This window comes from Oryctolagus cuniculus, chromosome 2 (genome assembly GCF_964237555.1).
Source record: "Oryctolagus cuniculus chromosome 2, mOryCun1.1, whole genome shotgun sequence".
NCBI classification, from domain to species: Eukaryota; Metazoa; Chordata; class Mammalia; order Lagomorpha; family Leporidae; genus Oryctolagus; species Oryctolagus cuniculus.
Genome location: NC_091433.1, coordinates 41,685,921 through 41,709,359, shown reverse-complemented (window position 1 = coordinate 41,709,359; position 23,439 = coordinate 41,685,921). Strand labels below are relative to the sequence as shown.

Here is a 23,439-nt window from a genome sequence, read left to right as displayed (position 1 = left end):
TGAAGTCAGTATGACATAAGTGATATAAGAACATTTTTACATGTTTCAGTATCCTGGATTTTGTGTGTTATTTTTGTGACAGTGACACTTTGCACTCCTGGTCCAATGAGGAGTTATTCTGTCTCTCTTTTACTCACAAATATGTTTGTCATCCCTATTCCTGTTCCAGTCCTGTGACCACTCACCCTCCAACACAGATACATACACAAACGCACATGTACTCTGCCTGGAAAAGTTCTGTAGTTGTACCAAGAGTAAAATTCTTTTGCCTCTGGGATTGGGAATTTTCAGAGTGAATGGCAGTTAGAGTTCCAAGTGTTTCCCTGAAGAATTGGGTTGTTGGAGAGTTGGAATGGTACATCTGAAATTCCATCCTGCTGTCCGGTCTACAATACCTTTGATGGTTACAGGCATGGCTTCCTGAAGCAAGTTACAACAACCATCTTTTTAGAAGTTGTCTTGAAATGCATGCTTATTATGCATGTATACATTTCTCTCTTTCTTTTTTTTAAAGATTTACTTATTTAATCGAAAGTCAGAGTTATAAGAGAGTGGAGAGGCAGAGAGAGAGAGAGAGAGAGAGGTCTTCCATCCACTGGTTCACTCCCCAGATGGCTGCAACGGCCGGAGCTGCACTGATCCGAAGCCAGGAGCCAGGAGCTTCTTCCAGGTCTCCCACGTGGGTGCAGGGGCCCAAGGACTTGGGCCATCTTCTGCTATCCCAGGCCACAGCAGAGAGCTGGATTGGAAGAGGAGCAGCCAGGACTAGAACCAGCGCCCATATGGGATGCCGGTGCTTCCGGCCAGGGTGTTAACCCGCTGAGTCACAGTGCTGGCCCCACGTGTATACATTTCTTTGGTAGCCAGATAATTACTATTTTGGACTAGGCACACAAACACAAAAATGCCTGCCTTTTTAAAAAGTTCATATAGGTATAGTGTTATATAGCAGTGTAATAATGTCTAAGGGGCCACAAAAGTTTAAACATGGACCACATTTACAGTCTTGGGGGCTGGGTATTTAACCTAGTGATTAAGATACCCACACCCCATATCAGAGTACCTGAGTTAGAGTCCTGGCTCTCTTCCCCATTCTACCTTCCTGCTAATGCACTCCTTGGAAGGCATCAGTGATGGGTCAAGTAGTAAGGTTTTTACCACCCTTATGGAAGACCTGGATTGAGTTCCTGGCTCCTGGCTTTGGCCTGGTGAAGCACTGGCCATTGCAGGCTTCTAGGGAATGACCTGGTGGATAGAAGTTCTCTGTGTGTGTGTGTGTCTTTCTCTGTCAAAGCAAAACAAAAGAAAACTTGATTCTCTGATACTATTGGACAATGAGCTATTATAAAAGTTTATAAGAACCCTAGACCAATTTTAAAAACCTATGTAATATATCATGTTCCATGAAGTCTTTTGTGTAATGTCTGTTGCAAGAATATTCACTGTTTCTCTTTCCTGACTATGACTTTCTGCTCTCCTTTCTAGGGTTTGACCACTGCCACCCTGAGGTTTATGAACATTGTAAACGCTTGCTTCTGCACTTATTAATAGTAATGGGACCCAACAGTAACATCCGAACTGTTGCCTCTGTTCTTCTCAGGAACAAGGAGTTTAATGAGCCCAGGGTGCTTACCGTCAAACAAGTTGCACACTTAGATTATACTTTCACAGGTATTTCCTTTAAATGTACAATTTGGAATCCCTGTGCAATTTTGGACAAGAGGAAGTCAACTAAATAAAAGTTGAAATACTAGAGTGTAAATATATATTTTAGTGGGCTTTTATCATTTTAAGTACCATTTATATTATTTATAAATCAGGAACAGAATGAATTAAGCTTATAATATTTGAGTCTTTATTGCCTTCAAGTATCTGTCAGATTTTAAGTTCTGAATATGTAAGTAGAAAGTTCAATGGAAGAGTACTTAATTTATTGAATGCTAGTTATGAAAAAGATGTTGAACATATATTTCTCCTCCAAAGATCTGAAAATTAGCAAGTGAAGACATTGAAAAAATTTTAATTCTCTTCACTATATTTGCTGCATTTAAAATGTTATATATTTTGAAGTAGTGAGACCAAATTAATGGGATTTAATGTAAAATTTATTTCACTCTCAATGTTAATTTTTTTCTTACTTTGTAAGTTATATTTTCTTCTTTCCTATCAGCCTTGACATTTTTTATTATATTAGTATAAGCAGGCTGCTAACAGATGATATAGAAAATACTTTTAGACATTAGAATTATGTCTATTTCTGATCATATTTTGTTAGGCATGCAAGGTTAATGGATTTTAAAGTTACTTATTTAAAACCCTGTCATTTACTTAAAACCCTGTAGTTAGCAAGAAAAAATTATCAAGAAACTTCCTGGCCTTTAAATATTATAATTTAAAGAAAAATGGAGTAAAGTTTACCACGCTTTTATGTTAAAGCACCTTCATTCAAAATCCCATGGTTTGTTGTTCATCTTTAAGGCTCCTTTTGCCATTTTTGTAAATATGGGCATTAGTAATAACCTATTTGTTTAAGAACTGACTGAGAAATATTACAAATTGACTTTAAGATGATCTTTCATTAAGTAAAATGAAGAAATGAAAAAATCTTTTCTGTAAGAAATGAAAAATCAGTTTGCATTATAGAAATATGACTGCATTAATCAGTGCGGAGAAAATACGGCAGAATACTAGGAAGCTGCCACTTGCAGCTCTCTTCAGCAGATGGCAGCAGGGTACTGCACCATAAGGGTGAAAACATGTGTGCCCAAAACTCACTTCCTGTAATTCTGGTGTTGTGAGTATCAGCAGGAGCGTGCTCATGGCAGCTAGCACTGACAGATTTTCTCCTGTTTCCTACCTAGTCTGTAAGGATCAACATCAACGTATAATTGAATTCTTTATGTAGTGTGTGACATTCTTGTATAAGTCAATATTCACGACAAGCTTTCTCTTTCAGCAGGCATTAATGATTTTATACCTGATTACCAGCCCTCCCCTATGACCGACTCAGGGCTTAGCTCAAGTTCTACCTCTTCTAGCATCAGCTTAGGAAATAACAGTGCTGCCATTTCACATCTGCACACCACCATCCTCAATGAGGTTGACATCTCAGGAGAGCAGGATGGAAAAGTCAAAACCCTCATGGAATTCATTACCTCAAGGTAACATTTGCAGCTCTTAGCATTCCAGCAATATTTAGGTCATGGCATTCTTTCATTGTTCAGTTTTGTTTTTTTTTTTTAAGATTGATTTATTTATTTGAAAGAGTTACACAGAGTGGGAAGGAGAGGCAGAGAGAGAAAAAGAGAGAGGTCTTCCATCTGCTGATTCACTCCTCAATTGGCTGTAACGGCCTGAGCTGGGCCGATCTGAAGCCAGGAGCCAGGAGCTTCTTCTGGGTCTCCCATGCAGGTGGAGGGGCCCAAGGACTTGGGCCATCTTCTACTGCTATCCCAGGCCATGGCAGAGAGCTGAATCAGAAGTGGAGCAGCCAGGACTCGAACTGGTGCCCATATAGCATGCCAGCACTATAGGCGGCAGCTTTAACTGCTATGCCACAATGCCAGCCCCCACATTGCTCAGCTTTTGTAAGCCACACTTTTGTTGTCTGAAATGTCATGAGTTTGGAATACACAGATTTGTATTGGAGAGTATTTTGAAAATTATGATATAACCAAAGATTTTCTTCTTTTGTACTCACAAGGAACAGGGCCTTAATCAGGCCTGGTTACTAAGTTCCCAGTAGAGTACCTAAGTACATATTCTACTCTCATTAGCTATGTTATCCGTTGGTCATTATATATTTATCTATGGCCTACTCTTTGCAAGGCACTATAAGTAAAGAAGGAAAATAGATAGGGAGAAAACCTGCTGTCACAGCAAAGCAACATCACAGGGGTATGAAAAAACGAAGTGAAGTGGTGAGTTATCCATTCTGACTGCAATGCTGAGAAAACAGAGTTTTGCTAAACAATATTAGAAAAGGTAAGAGTTCAAACTGGAGGGCTATAAAGGTATGGGATGCAATGAAAATTATTGAACTAGATGGGAAGAGTGAGACAAATGATTAAATGAATAAATGGAGATGGTTAGCCCTACAGCAGAGTGCAGATGGATTAGAGGTGGAAGGGACTGTAGGCAGCATGACCCTACACTTTGCGATAAGCTGACTGAGAATGTAAAAGTATTTAAAAAAAGAAAAAATTGGGGTTGCGCTGTGGCATAATAAGTTAATCCTCCGCCTGTGGCGCTGGCATCCCATATGGGCACTGGTTCAAGTCCCAGCTAATCTGCATGGGAGAGCATTGGGAGATGACCCAAGTTCTTGGGCCCCTTCACCTACGTGAGAGACCCAAAAGAAGCTCCTGGCTTCTGCTTGGCCGTTGTGGCCATTTGGGGACTGAACCAGCAAATGAACTATCTCATTCTCCCTCCTGCTCTCTGTATCTCTGCCTTTCAAATAAATAAATGAATATTTAAGAAAAATAAAATAAAAAGTAGGAGTAGACTGACATGCTATTTAATCTATTCAGCTACCATCCTTTCTAGTTGTACAAAGGTGAAGTTTAGGTAAGAATGACCAACTATTACTGTAAATTAAAAACCAAAGGCATCGGGGTCAGTGCTGTGGCGCACTAGGTTAATCCTCCGCCTGCGGTGCCGGCATCCCATATGAGCGCCGGGTTCTAGTCCCGGTTGCTCCTCTTCCAGTCCAGCTCTCTGCTGTGGCCCGGAAAGGCAGTGGAGGATGGCCCAAGTGCTTGGGCCCTGCACCCACATGGGAGACCAGGAGGAGGCACCTGTCTCCTGGCTTCGGATTGGCATAGCTCTGGCTGTAGTGGCCATTTGGGGAGTAAACCAACGGAAGGAAAACCTTTCTCTCTGTCTCTCTCTCACTGTTTGTAACTCTACCTGTCAAATAAATAAATAAATAAATCTAAAAATAAAATTAAAAGATCAAAGGGGATCACATGTGTTGTCTGTTTTCAGAAAAAGAGGGCCGCTTTGGAACCATGAGGACGTCTCTGCCAAGAATCCCAGCATAAAGAGTGCTGAGCAGCTAACCACATTTTTGAAACATGTGGTTTCTGTTTTTAAGCAGTCAAGCCCAGGTATCTTTTAATAAAATTTCATATAATATTGAATTTTAATGAGATATTTTAATGTGATATCAAATTTTCTGAAAATAGCAAAAAGTTGACAACTGATTTCTACATTTCAGTTTTAGTTTTTTATTTTATTTTATTTTTTTTTTTTTATTAACAACCCATTTTGGTTGCAGAGAAATTAAGGTACTACCTAAAAGAAAAGAATGCTTCGCATCTTATTTTCCTATATGATGGCATCATCAAATTACAGTATAATTATGAAAAATTGAAGTGACATAGAGATTATATACTTAAAAATTCTTTAATACTGGCTTCTCTGATATAAAGTTTAACACATTCTGAAAATCACAGTAAAAATTTATGTGTGTGAGTCAGTGTTTCTCAACTAGAGCTGATTTGGCAATGTCTTGAGACATTTTTGTCACAATTGCAGGGCAGGGGCAAGGGGTTGCCTACTGGTACCTAGTGAATAGAGGCTAGGGACACTGCTGAACTCTGTGCACTGCCCAGCACTGCCCTTCCAACATAGAATTATGTGGCCCAAAATGTCAGTAGGGCCAAAGTTGGAAAACCCTGTCCTCAAGCATCACTTCTCTAGGCATTAGCTCAAAGAATCATCTGGAATGCAAATGAAGCACAAACACAGAAAAAAGCACTGACATAAAAGACATAAAATGTGAGTGTCCATTTAGTTTGCTGGTCAGTGGGCTGATAATGGTATTCAAATGGTTAGCCTCTGATTATAACCCCTGTATTCTAAAAACTTCAGACAACCCACTTGTTGTCTTTGTTTTCACAGAAGGAATTCATTTGGAGCGTCATCTTAGTGAAGTTGCACTGCAAACAGCCCTTTCTTGTTCCTCCCGACACTATGCTGGGCGTTCCTTTCAGATCTTCAGGGCCCTAAAGCAGCCTCTTTCTGCAACGACACTTTCTGACGTTCTCTCCAGACTGGTAGAAACTGTGGGGGACCCAGGAGAGGAGGCACAGGTATGTCATGTCTTCTTTCCAGTTACTGAGCCACTGCTAGTTGCCAAGGAAACCGCCAACTACAGCTTGCTGCTGCTGGATGAAGATAGTGATCATATGGAAATACTAACAGGGGGCAAGCATCCAGGCTAAGCTACGCATCCCACACTGGATTACTTGGGCTACATTCCCAGCTCTGACTCCTGATGCCAGCTTCACACTGGCGAAAACCCTGTGGGGCACTGGAGATGGCTCAAGCAGTTGAGCTTCTTCGACCTGGGAGACCTGGATTGAGTTTCTGACCCCTGGCTTCGGGAGATTTCTTTCTGTCTGTCTGATTAATTAATTAATTAAATAAATAAAAAGAATTCCTAATGTCAGATTGAAAGCAGGCAAAGAATTAAGAAAGAAATTTAAGTTTTATAGTTACCAATCACTTAAATCAAATAGTTTAATGCCTATCAGAGAAAGATATACACATACACACCCCTCTGGATATTATCCTGGGATGACCACAAGGTAAAAAATAGGAAGTTAAATTTAAATGTAAAGTAGAACATTGAATGTCACTTCTTAAGATGTATTAAGTGAAATATTATACTAGGGAATTAAGAATTCACAGACTAATGATTTTATTAGCACTGTGCTGGACATTGAGGATACAGAGGTGAACAAGACAAAGTCCCTGGCATTCTGGTGCCTAAGTCTACTGGGGGAAACAAGCCTTTAATCTCTCAGTGTGGCCTGAAACAATTTTAATTGTGCTAAAGGCTATGAAAATAATAAGATAAAGGAGTGCCAGGGAGAAGGAGTCATTTTGTGTGATCATCTGAGAAGATGGTTTCTGAACAGATACTAAAATGAAGTGGGTTCTCCTGATAACCTTGGGAAGGAACATTTCAGGCCGAGAAAAGTAGGACTACGAAGTACAAAGGCCGCAAGGCAGAAGCAATCACCTTTTTTGAGGAACATCAATAAAATCAGTGTGGCTAGAAAATAGTGGTGGAGTGGCAGCAGACTGATGAAGAAGGCAGGTCCAGATCCTGTATGGCCCAGTGGGCCCTGGCATGAGCTGGGACTTTATGGATGTGATTTGCTATTGAGGAAGCTCACTGTGGCTTCTGGGTGGAGTCCTTAGGAGAAGGCAAGAGTGCATGCAAGAAGTCCTGTAGGAGGTTATGTAGGAGTCTTTGCTGAAATAGTAGTAACTTAGATTAAAGGAAGCTATGGAAGTCGAGAGGATGGTATATTTTAAAATTAGTATTTTCAAAACTTGTTGGATGCAATTCAGATGTGAAAGAAGGATGAGTGGCAGGCAAATAACAGTGGTTCAGACATCACTTGGGAAACATGCATCCCATGAGAGCCAGGGTGCAAGTCCTGGCTCTGCTTCTGATCCAGCTTTCAGTTTTATGCATTCTGGAGGCAGGAGATGATGACTCAAGTACTTAGGACCCTGCCACCCTTGGATGGAGTTCCTGGCTCCTGACTTTGAGCTGTTCTAGCATTAGCTTTGTGGACATTTGGAGAGTAAACCAGGGAATAGGAAATTTCTATCTATCTGTCTTTCTCTCTTGTCTCATTGCCTTTCAAATAAATAAAAAATTTTTTCAAAACAAAGAAAGAAACAAAAAATGACTCCTAGATTTCTGACCCAAGCAATTTTGAGTAAATTATGGTGCCATTATAATCAATTTATACCATTAGTTTGATGAGTTTTCATCAATCTGCAAGATCATGTTGCTTAAGAGTTTAATCATTTTGTAATATTAATGTGGAGTTTGTTCTATTTTTAAGTCTCTCATCGGGTAGTCCATTACAGTTTCTTTTTACCAGTGCATAATTAATTAAACTCTCCTTTTTTTCCAGGGATTTGTGATTGAGCTTCTTCTCACATTGGAATCTGCAATTGATACTTTGGCTGAAACCATGAAGCATTATGACCTTCTTTCTGCCCTTTCTCAGTAAGAATTTAAACAAGGCAACCTACTATATACAGCATTCCAATACCTAAATACCTTTATAGCATTATGTCATTTTAATCTTGGGGGAGAGAATAATACCCCAGAAAACAAATGGTTCCCCAGTAGGAGAATGGACCTCAGGCCTCTGTAGAGTCCTCTTGTGATGGCCAGTGGGACAGTGTTACTGGGGCTTCATTGACGAGCTCCCACCTGCCAATTTCCACATCCCATTGCCCTCTGGACAAGCCTCCTCCCACCCACCCAGTTCCCAAATTGTCCCTTCTGCTGGCAGCACCCTCCCCGCCCCCTTTCCCTGCCTTGCAAACCCCAGCTTGAGGAATCCTTTAAGTCCCATCTCAAACCTTACCTCCTAGCTAAGCGTGGTATTACTGCTAACTCCTTTCTGTGGGTTCTCACAGTGTGTCTTCATATTTTAGTAACACCTCTAAGCAGCTGATAAAATTATCCACTTACATAAAAATTACCCACTTACATATCTCTCTGCACCCAGCCCCCAAGGCTTTCCCTAACATTCCCAGCCTTCTGCAAGACTGCCGGCACATACAGAAAACATTTGGTCACTAGTATTTTTAGTCAGTGATGATTGAATATATAAGTACAGAGAAATCAAAAATAAATAAATATTTGAGCTTGGTTCTTTTGGAAAGAGGGTGCCATTGACAGAGAGGGACATCAGGACCATCGAGTTTGAGGTCGAAAGAGATGAGGTCTGCTTTGGACTTCATGTGTACCTTAGTCCCGGAACTGAAAGTTATCCGAGTTGACTGTAGCAGAGCGTCTCATTCTAACTCAGTGATGAAGCTGTTAGCCACAGTAGGAAAGGTACCATTGTATATGTTTTGCTTTAATATGGTGAGAAAACTGGAATTTGAAGAAACAAAGTCAGATGTCCTGATAGCTGGTCTATCGGGTAACCGTTTCTGTTGTTCGGTGCCTTCAAGAGTAAAATTAATGCAGCAAAAGAAGTGACAGTGCATGTGTTCATCTTTTCTTTCTTTTCTTTTTTAAAAAAGAACCTCATACCATGATCCTGTAATGGGAAACAAGTTTGCAGCTAACAGGAAAAGCACTGGACAACTCAATCTAAGCACAAGTCCCATTAATAGTGGCAGTTACTTGGGATATAACAGCAATGCAAGAAGTAACTCTCTAAGATTAAGTTTAATTGGTGACCGAAGAGGTGACCGGCGGCGCAGCAACACACTGGATATCATGGACGGGCGGATCAACCACAGCAGTAGCTTAGCAAGGACGAGAAGCCTCTCCTCTCTCCGAGAGAAGGGCATGTATGATGTGCAGTCCACTACTGAGCCTACCAACTTGATGGCCACCATTTTTTGGATCGCAGCATCGTTACTAGAATCAGATTACGAATATGAATACCTCCTGGCCCTCAGGCTCCTCAACAAACTGCTTATCCACTTGCCTTTGGATAAATCCGAGAGTCGAGAGAAGATTGAAAATGTGCAAAGCAAATTGAAATGGAATAATTTCCCAGGCCTTCAACAGCTCTTCCTTAAAGGTTTTACCTCAGTATCTACACAAGAAATGACCGTGCACCTCCTCAGTAAACTCATTTCTGTCTCCAAACACACATTGGTGGATCCTTCCCAGTTGTCAGGTGATGTTAACATAATTGCACCAGCACTTTGCATTTTCATATAGTGAAAGGTGAACTAAAACCATTTGTTTTGAAATCTAATGTTTGCTTTTCTGCAAAGTTACAGCTTTTGAGAATGTGACATAGCTTAAATTATTTGGTAACAGCAAAAACAATTGAACTTAGAAGATCAAATATCCCAGGAAGTGAAAATAAAATGGTTTCTGAGAACCACTTACAGAATACCTTTAACTTTTAAAATAATGTGCAATAAAATTGGTTATTGTTTGCTTTTTTTTTTTAATAGGCTTTCCTCTTAACATCCTTTGCTTATTGCCTCATTTAATCCAGCATTTTGACAGCCCAACTCAGTTTTGCAAAGAAACAGCTAGTCGAATAGCAAAGGTAAGCAAATGTTATGCTGAAAAGTGACACTACAGGGCAGTTATTCTGTGGTGTGTCTGAGAGTGGGGCGGGGGAGCTATGAAGAGTCTCCCTTTATGTCCTGTATGAATTTTGCATCTAAATTACTTTATTTATACTTATGAAGGAGTTATGTAGTAATGATTAAAGTTAAACTGCGCAAATGACAGTGAATAAAATCATTTAGAGTAACAGTTCTCTGAGTCTGAGTCTTTTTCTGCTCCTTTCTTCTACTTTTTCCCCTACCTCTCTGTCAATTTCTCTTTCATGCATTTATCCACTACCAAATATCTCCTGGGCACGGGGTTAGGTACTAGGAATACAGCCATAAGCATAGCAGATAGAATACTCACCCTTGTGGACTGTAGAGTGGGGGATGCAATCAAGTAAGTAGACAACCGTGACAGAGTCTGATGAGCAAGGAATTCATGTCTAAGGAGACAGTGAAGGCTGGAGAGGAGTAACCACAGTAAGATTCCCAAATGAGGGCCAAGCAGAAGAAATCCCATGTGCAAAGGCCCTGAGGAAGAAAGGACATGCTGTGTATTTTGGGATTCTGAAAGTTCTTTCTCCCTCCCTGTTTGCCTTTTCCATCTTTGGCACTCTGTTCATTTCTTCTCACTGTGTACTCCACTCCTTCTTCCTTCCATAGTGGATTCCTTCCCTCCTCTCCTGCCTGTCTGAAAATAGTAGTGTAGTTGTTGTTAAATCATCCAGTAACATTTGTTTAAAAGTGTTGTGCCTCTTAATTTTGGAAGACTATGATTTTGACATTTCACATTTTTTTTTAAGATTTTATTTACTTATTTCAGAGGTAGAGTTACAGAGAAGAGAGGGAGAGACAGAGAGAAAGGTATCAGAAGAGCAGCAGCCAGGCCATGAACCTGCGCCTATATGGGATGCCAGCGCCACAAATGGAGGCTTAACTTACTACACCACAATGGCAGCCTGACATTTCACATAGTCCCGGCTGCTCCACTTCTGATCTAGCTCTCTGCTGTGGCCTGGGAAAGCAGTAGAGCATGGCCCAAGTCCTTGGGCCCCTGCACCCACATGGGAGACCCAGAAGAAGCTCCTGGCTTTGGATCTGCCCAGCTCTGACCGTTGTGGCCATTTGGGGAGTGAACCAGTGGATGGAAGCTTACTCGCCTCTCTGTCTCTGTCCCTCTCTGCCTCTGCCTCTTTGTGGCTCTGCCTTTCAAATAAATAAATATTTAAATAATCCTCTTTCTTTAGGACAATAAGGAATTCTCAGCTTCCTGCTTAAATATAATTCTGAAGTTTTTTGGTCAGTCATTGACCATTGGAAAAAAGGGCATTTCAAACTGAAAATAGAAACAGTTATGAGAAGGAATTATATAAATTTACAAGTATTATACATACATACAAGAAAGTATTCACTTCCTTGGGGGAGGTAAAGAGAAACATAAGCAGAAGAACCTTGCTAAAGTAGAGAGAAAACCAGAATTTTTCAACAGAAAGGAGCTAGTACTTAAGAACCTTTGGAAGAGCTCTTTCCATGACTAATTTTTTTTTAGAGCTGGGATTCAGTTAGCAAGTAGCACGGTGGTGGAAAGATGGACCACACAGAAAGCCAAATGAGCAGCCCCCCTGCCGTGGCCCTAGTCACAACACAGAAGGTTCAGATTCCTCTCTGGGCACCAACATAGTGTAAAAAACCACACTAGCATAACAAGACTAAGAGCCTTTCCGTTATCCAGATAGATAATATCTAATAAGTGACAAGGGAATATTTAATAACATATGTTGTGGAGTCCATCTCTGGTTAAATGTGAGAGATTCTTAACCATTTAAAGTCTGTATATAAAAAGAGGAGCCATTAGTGTAGTTAATGGAAGTGTATATTCATTTCTTAAATAAAAATGGTAGTGGTAGAAAATAAGCCAAAAATTGTCTGCTACTCCTGGTTTTATTTAAAAAATGAGTCCAATAGAATATTAAGTATCAGGGGAGGGTAAAAATGTAAGATTAATAGAAATAAAATGTTCTTGTTTAAAAACAATTATTTGCCTAAAAGAAGCCAACTTCTTTTACTACATGCATTTTCACTAATGAGGCCTACAAGTGTTATAAAATAAATTTTATTAAGATAGCTTTCATTTTAACACTCTAGTGACACACAATTAGAAAAATGTCATCAAAACTTTTTTTCTTACATGAAGAGGTAGTGACAAAATGTAAGAGAAAGAAAATACATGTTGTTGCAGTTTGGGATTTCAAGGAAATGAAAGGCATGAATTGCCTAGTTAAGCAAAGCAGAAGTAGGTAGGAGTGGCAGCTGAGGTGCTCACTGTGCCTGCTAGATATTGGGGTGCCAGGGACCTACCCTGAAGGATGTCATAGGCCCCGAATATCCGGCTGCTGGTGTCGTGACCACAGCCAGGCACAGGAAACTCCCCAATATCGTTTCTGTCTTTAGGAAATGAAATATGACCATCTGTGAGTCATAACTTGTTTTTAAGTCTGCTCACTTCCTATTGGGCAGCACACAAGGTTCCCTCTCTGTGTGCTTTTAGCAACCTGCAGGATGTGAATTAAATTGATTCCTTAATTATTCTCTCCCTTCAAACTGTGGAGAGTAATTTTCTGCCATTATGTGCTTCCTCATTATGCAAATATCACCAGTTCTGTTTGTGCCCTTGGAGAGCTGGGTATTTCAAAATGAGGCAACACTTAGGACAAATATTGTTCCCTTCAATTATGGCAGAAAAGAGTGTGCTAAAAGGTTTGTTATAAAACACTCTTTCTGGATCTTTTTTAAACCTCATAATTCAAAAATTCCAAAATAAATGCAGTTTTATGATAAAAATGCACAACATACATTCCAAATCCAAGAAATTTTCTCCATTTTCCAAAATGGGTTTTTAAAAATCGTTCTTTAGGCAACTATTATTTAAGAATTCTGTAAGAATGCTTTATCCTCCAGGAAAACTTTTTATATTTTAAAGAATTTAAACAAATTGTTGTGAAATTATAAAATTATGTGACTTTTAAAAATAATGGTAATTATTTTGAAATACAAATAAATCATTTAGATTTTTCTTGTTTTTCCCTGGTGTCATTAGTATAAGACTAATGCATGAAATCAGGTGCTTTGAATAACTTATAAGCTAACTGCCAAGGTAGTATGTTAATTCTCTGTATAGTCAGGCATACTTTTATGTCTTGGTCCTGTCCAGTGATAATGTCCATATGATAAACTTGAGGCCTTCTAAACTTATTAAATGTCTTCTGCATTATCAAAGTAAAAGTCAACCATTTTCATTTGAAAATTGAAAATATACATTCTTAAAATTGTAATACTCTAATTTCTTTACTAAATGCTCCTAGCAGTTGTGAGTTGCATATTAAACATTGGTAAGATGGAAGAACAAAGTGAGGAAAGTGAAAAAAGGAAAATCAAAAGCAGAATTATGATGAGGCCAGTTAACCTTTATGAGGCATGGGTATGAGGATATTTTGTGGAATATAGAATTAAAAGATAAGTTTATTTTGGTGCATTAATTTTTAAATCCATGCATAGTTTTTGAATAATATACATTTTTATGAACCCTTACATGCATGGATTTCAAAAAGTTTTTATACCAAAATAAATGCATATTTTAATTCCATGTTTGCACAAATGTTTGAAATGCCCATGTGTTTACAATTGGCCTTGGCCGGCGCCGTGGCTCACTTGGCTAATCCTCCTCCTGCGGCGACAGCACCCCGGGTTCTAGTCCCGGTCAGGGTGCCAGATTCTGTCCCAGTTGCTCCTCTTCCAGTCCAGCTCTCTGCTGTGGCCGGGGAGTGCAGTGGAGGATGGCCCAAGTCCTTGGGCCCTGCACCTGCATGGGAGACCAAGAAGAAGCACCTGGCTCCTGGCTTCGGATCGGCGCAGCGTGCCGGCTGTAGCGGCCATTTAGGGGTGAACCAACGGAAGGAAGACTTTTCTCTCTGTCTCTCTCTTACTGTCTAACTCTGCCTGTCAAAAAAAAAAAAAAAAAAAAAAAAAAAAAAAAAAAAAAAAAAAAACACCTGGCCTAGCCCATTTCCATCTGTGCCTTGTTCAGGTGGCCCCCTAAGGCAAAGACTGGGAAGGTGTAGTCAGCCAGCATCCCCCAGACATTAGCGGATTCAGCGCCCAGGTAGTGTTACAAACAGCCTCTCAGAAGTTGGTGCGTTTTGGAGCGGTCTTTCAAGGACCAGGCAAGGCTCTTAGCACTTTAGACTTCCTGAAGACCGGTCTGGCAGCCACCCTGCAGACTGCCATCCCTGGGGAAGCAGGACCCGAGTCTTGCCAGAGCTCCAGTGGTGAGATGCTCTGCAGTGGAAGGCCCCTCGGAGGCGCCTGGACGCAGCTGGGTTGGAAGCCTCTCCTCAAGGAGCGCTCGGAACCTCCCTGAGAGCGCCCAGGCGGGGTCTGCCTGTCCAGGCACCTGTGCACTGAGCCACGTATGGATTTAGCAAAGCGGTTAGAAAATGATGTATAGGGTTTACAAAGCCATATGTGGGTTTTTACTAAAGCCACTTTGACAGAGCACCAGACCGATAAAAGCCATGCTATTTTAAACCCACAGAAGCGTTTGACACATTGATCCTCTTTCCATGGGATCTCTGGGCCCTCTTAAGGCTGCCTAATGCTTTCCCTTCTATTTCACTTCTGTACCATATCGAAATAAAATGCCTTAAAGCTTTAAAATGTTATACATCTAAATTATCTCTGAATACATGCAGTATTTAGTATAAAATAAAGCTTAAGTAATGTGTCTTTATTTGAGGGGAATAAAATCGTTTTGTTGGTTTTCTAGGTTTGTGCAGAAGAGAAGTGTCCGCCGCTTGTGAATCTGGCTCACATGATGAGTCTGTACAGTACGCACACCTACTCCAGAGACTGCGCCAACTGGATCAATGTGGTGTGCAGATACCTGCACGACTCCTTCTCAGACACAACGTTTAATCTTGTGACTTACCTTGCAGAGGTAAATGTCGTCTCTCTAATGTTTAAGTGAATTTCTTTCTAGAAGCAGCAATGGTACCAACTCATTTTCAGGTTGTCTTTGAAGTTGAAGATAGATAACATCTTTGTAAAGACAGACACAAGTAATTCCTTTCAAGTGTAAAGGAAGTTTTTTGTTTGTTTGTTTTTGTTTTTGTTTTTTTATTTGACAGGTAGAGTTATAGACAGTGAGAGGGAAAGACAGAGAAAGGTTTTTCTTTCCGCTGGTTCACTCCCCAAATGGCCACCATGGCCAGCACTGCGCCGATCCGAAGCCAGGAGTCAGGTGCTTCTTCCTGGTCTCCCACAAGGGTGCAGTGGCCCAAGCACTTGGGCCATACTCCACTGCTTTCCTGGACCACAGCAGAGAGCTGGATTGGAAGAAGAGCAACCGGGACTAGAACCCGCCACCCATATGGGATGCCAGCGCCGCAGGCGGAGGATTAACCTAGTGAGCCATGGTGCTGGCCCCAAGCAAGTTTTTATAAAATTAATTCTTTCGTTTTTTATTTCCGGTATCTATTTCCTCATTCACTGTCCTTAAGCGAAATAAAACTAAATAACATAAGACTTTTTCTTTCATGATGATGGGGTAGTGGCTTTTTTCTTAACCTAAAATAAATGGTGCTTAACTACATTACTTAAGGAAACAATCACTACAATTAAGATGAAAAATAATTACCCAACTATCCTTTCTGAACTAAGGAAAAATTATAATGGATATTACCTTTTACTTTATTAGTCTCTGGGTTTTGGATACTCAAACCAGAAATTCATAGGTTAAATCTGTAATTGTTTTCAATATCATATGTGTAAATGTTGAGTTTTTCTTTAACCTGATTAAAATGCTCTTTTTCATATTGCTTTTAGCTGTTAGAAAAAGGATTGTCCAGTATGCAACAGTCATTACTACAGATAATCTACAGTCTATTGAGTCACGTTGACCTGTCTGCAGCCCCAGCCAAGCAGTTTAATCTGGAGATCATCAAGATAATTGGCAAATATGTCCAGGTGAGTGACCACAGAACTTCTGGACACCATGTTCATCTCAGAATGATTTATCATTGTATGAAACCACAAACACCTTCCAAGCTGCAGAGCAGAAAGCGGTTAATCCATAAGCAATGTTTTCAGTAGTGTTGACTTCATGGAAAATGCTCTCCCAGTGACAAAGACCAGAACCCGAGGTGGTAGGTTTCCTGCTTTGATTTCCACAATTACATGCCCAACGCACACTTCAGTAATGACTGAAAGGAACCGACAGACCTCCCAGGCAGCAGCTGCCGGCTCGGAAGTGAGGATTCTGACTCATTGTTGTTTCTTTCGCTGGGCCTTTCTGTTGGTAACCAGATCTACATAATGAACAGATGCTACTTTTAGAAACAAGGCCTCTGTGAAGTAGCTGTACTTTAGAGTGTCTCATTTAAAAGTGCCAGTTATTTACAAAGTAAAAAAATCAAACTGGATTTCAATGACAACAAATTAACCTGGTCTGTACTGAATTTCACCTTTGACCCATCTGTTAAGAAAGGCATTAGTGAGCATATCAGTAGCATGGATACAACTGCTGAAAGCAAGCAAACATTTTCAGTCTTAGATTAATGTTTTGCTTATATCCCTGTGATATTTATATTCATGAAAGCAAAACTTAGAAAGGAAAATACTTCACAGCGACCTTGTGTTCCGGTCCATCCTGAAAATAATAAAACTGTGTTAAAGTGTTATAAGTTTCTTAGTTATATAACCCAGATGACTTTTTGGATTCCCTAGAAAATCAGTAATTGCAAAAATTACAAAATTCTTGGGTGACAGTACTTATTTTCTCTATCTTACTCCTCAATAAATAAGGCTTCATTAAATGATAATCATATTTCTTTCTAAATTACATTTATCTTTTCTTCTTAAAACTGAAAGAAGGTAACACTTCAAATATAGTAGTCCCTTGTTGTGCACGAGAGATATATTCCAGACCTCCCGTAGATGCCTGAAACCACAGCTACTAGCAAACCCGATAGACACATAGATAGATGCCGGTTTTTCCTATGCATACAGACCCATGATGAACTTTTAATTTATGAATTAGGCACAGTAAAAGATTAACAGCAGGGGCAGGCTTTTGCTCAGCAGCTGAAATGCCACTCGGAATACCCACATTCTGTACTGGTTCTGAGCTTCGGCTCTGCTTCTGGTTCTAATGTGCACCCTGGGAGGCAGCAGAGAATGACTCAGTAGCTGGGTCCCTGCCACCCACACAGAACACCTGGATTGAGTTCCTGACTCCTGACGACAGTCTGGTCCAGCCCCAGCTTTTGCAAGCATTTTGGAAGTGAACTCGTGGATGAAAGATCTCTGTCTCTTTGCTTTTCAGATTAAATGAAAATAAGCAAATAAAATTAATAGCAATATTTGATAATACACTGTAGTAACAGTTATGTGAATATGGTCTCTCTCTCAAAGTTTCTTTAGCTATCCTTGCCCTTCTTAGCCACAGGTTAACTGAAACCACAGAAAGTAAAATTGTGTATAAGTGGAGAACTACTGCATTAGCTGGATCTGGCATAGAAACACATCCCATACTTAATTACTAATTTATGAGCCATAGGTTCACCTGCCCATTGGACAAGCAAGCAACCAGAGGATGCACAGATTTGTGTCTAAGTGAAGTGCACCTCCCCAGTCTGAAAGGAACAGCACAGCTTAGCTTCCCCAGTGGTTGGCATTGGGAGTACAGGACCAGAGTGGCCAAAACTTCTTTCTTATTTTTTTTTAAAGATTTATTTTTTTATTTGAGAGGCAGAGTTACAGAGATAGAAGGAGAAACAGAAAGAGAGGGCTTCCATGCGCTAGTTCACTTACCAAATGGCCACAATAGCTGGAGCTGGGACGATCTGAAGCCAGGAGCTAGGAGCTTCTTCTGGTCTCCCACATGGGTGCAGGAGCTGAATCACTTGGGTCATCCTCTGCTGCTTTCCTAGGCCATAAGCAGACAGCTGGATTGGAAGTAGAGCAGCTGGAACAGCGCCCATATGGGATGCCGGCACCACAGGCAGAGGGAGGCTCAGCCTACTATGCCACAGCACCGGCCCCGGGAACTTCTTATTTTTAGAGAAGGTGGAAATCTGAATTTTTCTGTAAAATTTACTAAATTTAAAATGTTGACTTCAATTTCTTCCTGAATTAAAAAAAAAAAACTATGTTTAATTTTTATTTATTTGAAAGGCAGAAAGAGAGAGGGAAGAAAAAAGCCACATGGACAGAGATCTTCCCTTCACTGGTTCACTTCCCAAATGCCTTGCAACATCCAGGGCTGGGCCAGGCCAAAGCCAGGAGCTGGGGACACAATCCAGTCTCCCGCCATAGGTGCCAGAGACCCAAGTCCCTGAACCATCACCTGCTGTCTCTGAGGATGCGCGTTAGCAGGAGGCTGAAATCAGGAGCAGAAGCAGGACTCAAACCCAGGCACTCCAATATGGCATGCAAGTGTTGCAGGCAGCATGCAAGCCACTGAGCCAGATGCTCACCCCTCAGATTTACTTCTAGAAGTTTTGTGAAGCAAGATCATATTTGTCTGATGGCTCATCACAGTTAGTGGCTTCCACTTTCTAAAAAAAATCAGTTTACATAATTAAACTCCTGTTCATCTTTTACATTTAGAATACAACCACTCATGCAATCTAAGGAAACATCCCTGGAGAAATTTTAGCCTCTCGTCATACCCAGAACTCCCAGTTATATATTAGGGGAAAAAATGATGATTTAAACTGTGTATAATGATGTGCATAAAAGTCACAATATCATGTCACCTTTTCATTGTTATTAAATAGTTTATCAATACTGTTAAATCAGTTGAATAACTCAGTTCTAACAAGGATTTTTCACTTCCTTTTTCTGTTTTAATGGTGCCCCATCCCATACATCATCTGTGAAAGAATATGCAAGATGCAAAGTTGAGATGTAATTTTGGTATTATCAATAAGACAAAAAACACTTTCACATATTTTCAGTAGTGGTAAAAAAATATTGTATGTTATTTATTAGAAATTGGTTTTTTTCAATGTATATATCTATCCTTTAAATTATTCCTAAATTGTGTTGGTAAGAATATAAAAAACTAAGAAAAATAACTGAAAAAACATGGCCACAATGTAGGAAAAAAGACTGTGTACAACTCAGTAATCCCTGGAGCACCAGTTTAGTGCCATTTTTACCCTCATTATTTGGAGCCTGAGTCAAGAAAAAAAGTTTAAAATATGTTTTAGTATTTTCATGTTTTTCTTATCTGCATACAGCCATAAACCTCATTCATCAAAAACATTCATGTAGCCCCATTGTTTATCATGACTGCCAGATTACCGTATTAGAATTTCTAAAGTTCTATTTATAAAGCAATTACTGGGAGAAAAGCAAGACTTTCCTATTCAGTCACAAAATATGTGGTATCTGATAAACCTAGCAGAAGAAATGAGTAACTTGTATTTTCTCTGCTTTTGTGAATCAAACCTTCTGTTAAGGATCTCACAGTGAAAATGAATCATTTTGACAGATGTTTTATAGAAATAATATTTTCATAGTCTACAGTATACACTAACTTTGTGTTCTGCAATATGCATTTGTGACTTTTGTGTGTTAATGATCTTTTAAACCAGAGTCCTTACTGGAAAGAAGCCCTTAACATATTAAAGCTCGTGGTGTCACGCTCTGCAAGTCTTGTTGTCCCCAACGATATGCCCAAGGCCTATGGAGGAGATATGGGCTCTCCTGAAATATCCTTCACAAAAATTTTTAATAATGTCTCCAAGGAGCTGCCTGGGAAGACCTTAGATTTTCATTTTGATATCTCGGAGGTAAGATGCTCAGGAATTGATAAAGGTGCCCTGTTAGAACACTCCATTTGTCCATTTCTTCGTTCTCTGATTCAGCAAGTGTTGACTGAGGTCATGCTCAGTGTAAGGCACTGGGGTAGGTGCTGTGAAGAGTGGGGGTGGGGAGGGGGAGGGCCTGCTCTCAGGACGCCTACGTCTCCTGGAGACAGACTAATGAACATTGTACGTGTTATGGGAATATAGAGCATGGCCCTAAAGGAGTAACATGGGAGCTGGGTGTTGAAGACAAGGAATCCTGAACAGGCCTATATGGCAACTGGAGGTAGAGAAGTTAAGTTCAAGAGAGAAAGCACACGTGAATGAAGGCTTGTAACTGTGAGGGAGCATGGTGTTCTGGAAACGTCCAGCTAGCACAGCACACCTCAAGCGTGGAGTCAGAGCATGGAGAAAGAGTATGAGAATGCGATGAGAGAAGAGGCTGAAACCATACAAAGGGCAATCAATGTCCCAGAGACACTGCGTGCCACAGTGGGAGCAAGCGTGAGCCCTTCAAGGATAGTTAGCTGCAGTAGGAAATGCTGGAATTTTCATTTTAGGAAGAGCACTCTAGCAACAGGATGACAAATAAGCCAGGAAGAAGGGGGAAGAAATCGGTAAAGAATCTGCAATAAATAAATACATAAATAAATACAACGTGAGACAGCCCCAAGGCAATGGCAGAAGGGAGGATGGCTTACCAAAAGACCAAGGAAAATACTGATGGTATTTCCTGGGAAGGGAGAAGGTGCTTCGTGATGAAGAGGCATCAAGGAGTTGGTGAATGGCCTTGACAACTGGGTGGATGTTGATGTTACTCAGAGAGAATGGGAATGCCGGAACCGATCTCAGCAGGGAAGGAGTAGGTAATAGGACTGTCTTAGACACGTTGATTCTAAAGTGACTGAGAAACATAGTAATGAAGGTTTGTTGGGCAATTAGATTTTGGAGCTGAAATTGTAGAGAAAAACTTACAATAAAAGCAACAATTTAAGGATTTTCAGCGTTGTATAAGTGGATAGCTAGAACCATAGAAGTTAAACTAAAAAGAAAACAAAGCTCAAATAAAATGAAATCTGAGAAACCAAATCTTTTAGGGCTGGACAAGGGCAGGAGCCAGCAATCCAGAAGGAAACCCTGTTGCATATTAATGCAAAACTTATGTAACAGCTTTTGACCCTTGCTGGGAAAACCAGTTCTTTCCCCTCCCCCGACCACCTCCCGGCATCTGAACCCACACTTGGTGGCCATGGTGCCATTCAAATGGTCTTCTGGAAGCCAGGGAAGAAATTTCTCAAGAAGGAAGTTATTGGTCAAGTATTGCAGGTGTTAAAAAAAAAAAAAAGATAAAACTTAAATATGTAGCCACTTTTTATTGCCTAAGATTGTTTTATTGCAGTTTAGTCTTGGTATTAGAATGAATCCCAAACTTTCTTGGTTACTTGTTTAAATAGAAAATATGTTTCTTGCTGATTTTTTAGCTAACACATGAACTGGAGTATGTAGCATGGGAACATGATAGAGAAGTGTAACTTCCCTCTTTCTTCTGAGCCAGAAATTGACTATATAACTTAATTATTTTATTTGAAGCAGTGATACAAATTCTGAAAACATTTGGTAGAGTTGCTTTCAATTTGTTTCAGCAATAATTCCTAATTGTCCACTATGCATAGGCACTGGAGATCCAGTTGGGGGTATGGAGGTATGGTCTAGGGAACACGTGTGGAAGGGGAGACAGGCACATAAGCAAATTAGAATCAGCATGGGACTGTCCAAGTATAATTACGCAGAGGTGGTGGTGGCATAAGAGGCCTCCCAGGCCTCCTTGGAAGTACACAGTCACTAAGCGGTTTAATTAGTGGGTAGTCCATGCAAAGGGGGTAGTGGCCAAAACAGGTCCACTAAAAGAGCATGGATGTTTGAGAAGGAAAGCAGGATGAGTTATGCTAGAGTTTGAAGTTGAGGAGAGTGGTGTAATTGCAGCTAAGGAGATAAGAAAGAAATAGATCATTTGTATGACATGCAAATAAGTTTCACTTTTATTTTCAAATGCAAATTCAGAATACTTCCCCAAACCAGATAAATATAAATGACGGGATCATCATAGGATTTTTGCTGAAATAAATTTTGGAAATATTACACACCAGATTTGTAGTAAGTTATATAGAAAACTTTGAAGTTGCTATTTACCTTCATTGTTGTATAAAGCATATTATTAAAACACACCGAACAGTAGGCATTAAACAAACACCAAAATTTAACAGACATTAAATCTGAGTGATGGGGTCACAGGTGATTTTTTTTAATCTTTTTTATATTTTCTGAGCTTTCTACAAGGAGGGTGTATTTTATAATCATGGAGGTGGGTAGAGGTAGTGGTTTTTAATGATAAAAGTAGATTATATTCAAAATAGGAATAAGCTCTGATAATTTCAGATATAAAGTTATTTCCAATAAAGTCTCTTGATTTAAGTATATATATCATTACCTTTGGTTTTTTTGTAGCATTTACTTCATGTTAAGTAATCTTATTATGTCATTTTCTGGTTGTAATTTATGTTGAAATATTTGAGTCAAACACAGGCATTTTGTTTCTATGTAGACACCAATTATTGGAAATAAATATGGTGACCAGCACAGTGCAGCTGGAAGAAATGGGAAGCCAAAAGTTATTGCTGTCACTAGAAGTACTTCTTCGACTTCTTCTGGTTCCAATTCTAATGCCTTAGTTCCTGTTAGTTGGAAAAGGCCTCAGTTATCACAGGTATGTTAACAAATATCAAAATAGAACATTCACAGGACAGAAGAATCCTGTGCTCTTTGTATGAAAAATTGGGAATTTTTCTTATTTTACCAGTAATCCTAACACTTGCCTTGTTTTCCTTTAGCGAAGAACACGAGAAAAGCTAATGAATGTGCTTTCTCTCCGTGGTCCAGAATCTGGCCTCCCAAAGAACCCATCTGTGAGTAATTGTGAAGACATATATAAGGGTTTTAAAAGCCATGTTGGTCCATGAAAATATGATTCTGTCTCTTCGCTTACATTTTCTAACTTACAGTATTAACTAAGAATGAAAAAATATTTGTCCATCGTGATAACCTAGCAGCTATGCTAATTAGATCTTCAGCCAGTTGGACATGAAGGCCAAATTTAAGCTCTGAATTCATTGAGGGAAGGAGGCCCATGCTGGTTCTTGGGGTGCTGGTATCATATGCAGAGTGACAAAGCTGATGGATAAGGCTTTCTGTTTCTGTTCCTGTGGGGTGTCAGGTTGTATTTTCTTCCAATGAAGACTTGGAAGTTGGCGACCAACAGACTAGCCTAATTTCTGCAACAGAAGACATAATTCAGGAGGAAGAAGTAGCTGTGGAAGACAATACCAGTGAGCAACAGTTTGGCGTTTTCAAGGATTTCGACTTTTTAGATGTTGAACTGGAAGATGCGGAGGTAAGGATGTGGAATTTCTATGATGAAAGTTACAGATCATTACAGTTG

General features: G+C 40.0%; 1 protein-coding gene across 18 annotated transcripts in view; it reads left to right on the top strand.

The window, feature by feature from the left end:
* The window catches only part of FRYL (FRY like transcription coactivator), a 298,493-nt gene that overhangs the window by 241,596 nt on the left and 33,458 nt on the right, over positions 1-23,439 (top strand). For 16 of the 18 annotated variants that reach the window (XM_051831505.2, XM_070068188.1, XM_070068186.1 and 13 more), the window contains 13 exons: positions 1,486-1,671; positions 2,957-3,161; positions 4,990-5,111; positions 5,908-6,098; positions 7,947-8,041; positions 9,076-9,683; positions 9,970-10,067; positions 14,897-15,067; positions 15,955-16,095; positions 19,731-19,928; positions 22,546-22,707; positions 22,832-22,906; positions 23,215-23,391. In XM_051831505.2, coding sequence (XP_051687465.2) covers positions 1,486-1,671; positions 2,957-3,161; positions 4,990-5,111; positions 5,908-6,098; positions 7,947-8,041; positions 9,076-9,683; positions 9,970-10,067; positions 14,897-15,067; positions 15,955-16,095; positions 19,731-19,928; positions 22,546-22,707; positions 22,832-22,906; positions 23,215-23,391 — 2,429 coding nt within the window. The remainder of the gene's footprint in view (positions 1-1,485; positions 1,672-2,956; positions 3,162-4,989; positions 5,112-5,907; positions 6,099-7,946; positions 8,042-9,075; positions 9,684-9,969; positions 10,068-14,896; positions 15,068-15,954; positions 16,096-19,730; positions 19,929-22,545; positions 22,708-22,831; positions 22,907-23,214; positions 23,392-23,439) is intronic. The other 2 variants (XM_051831479.2, XM_051831508.2) reach the window with 1 other exon arrangement.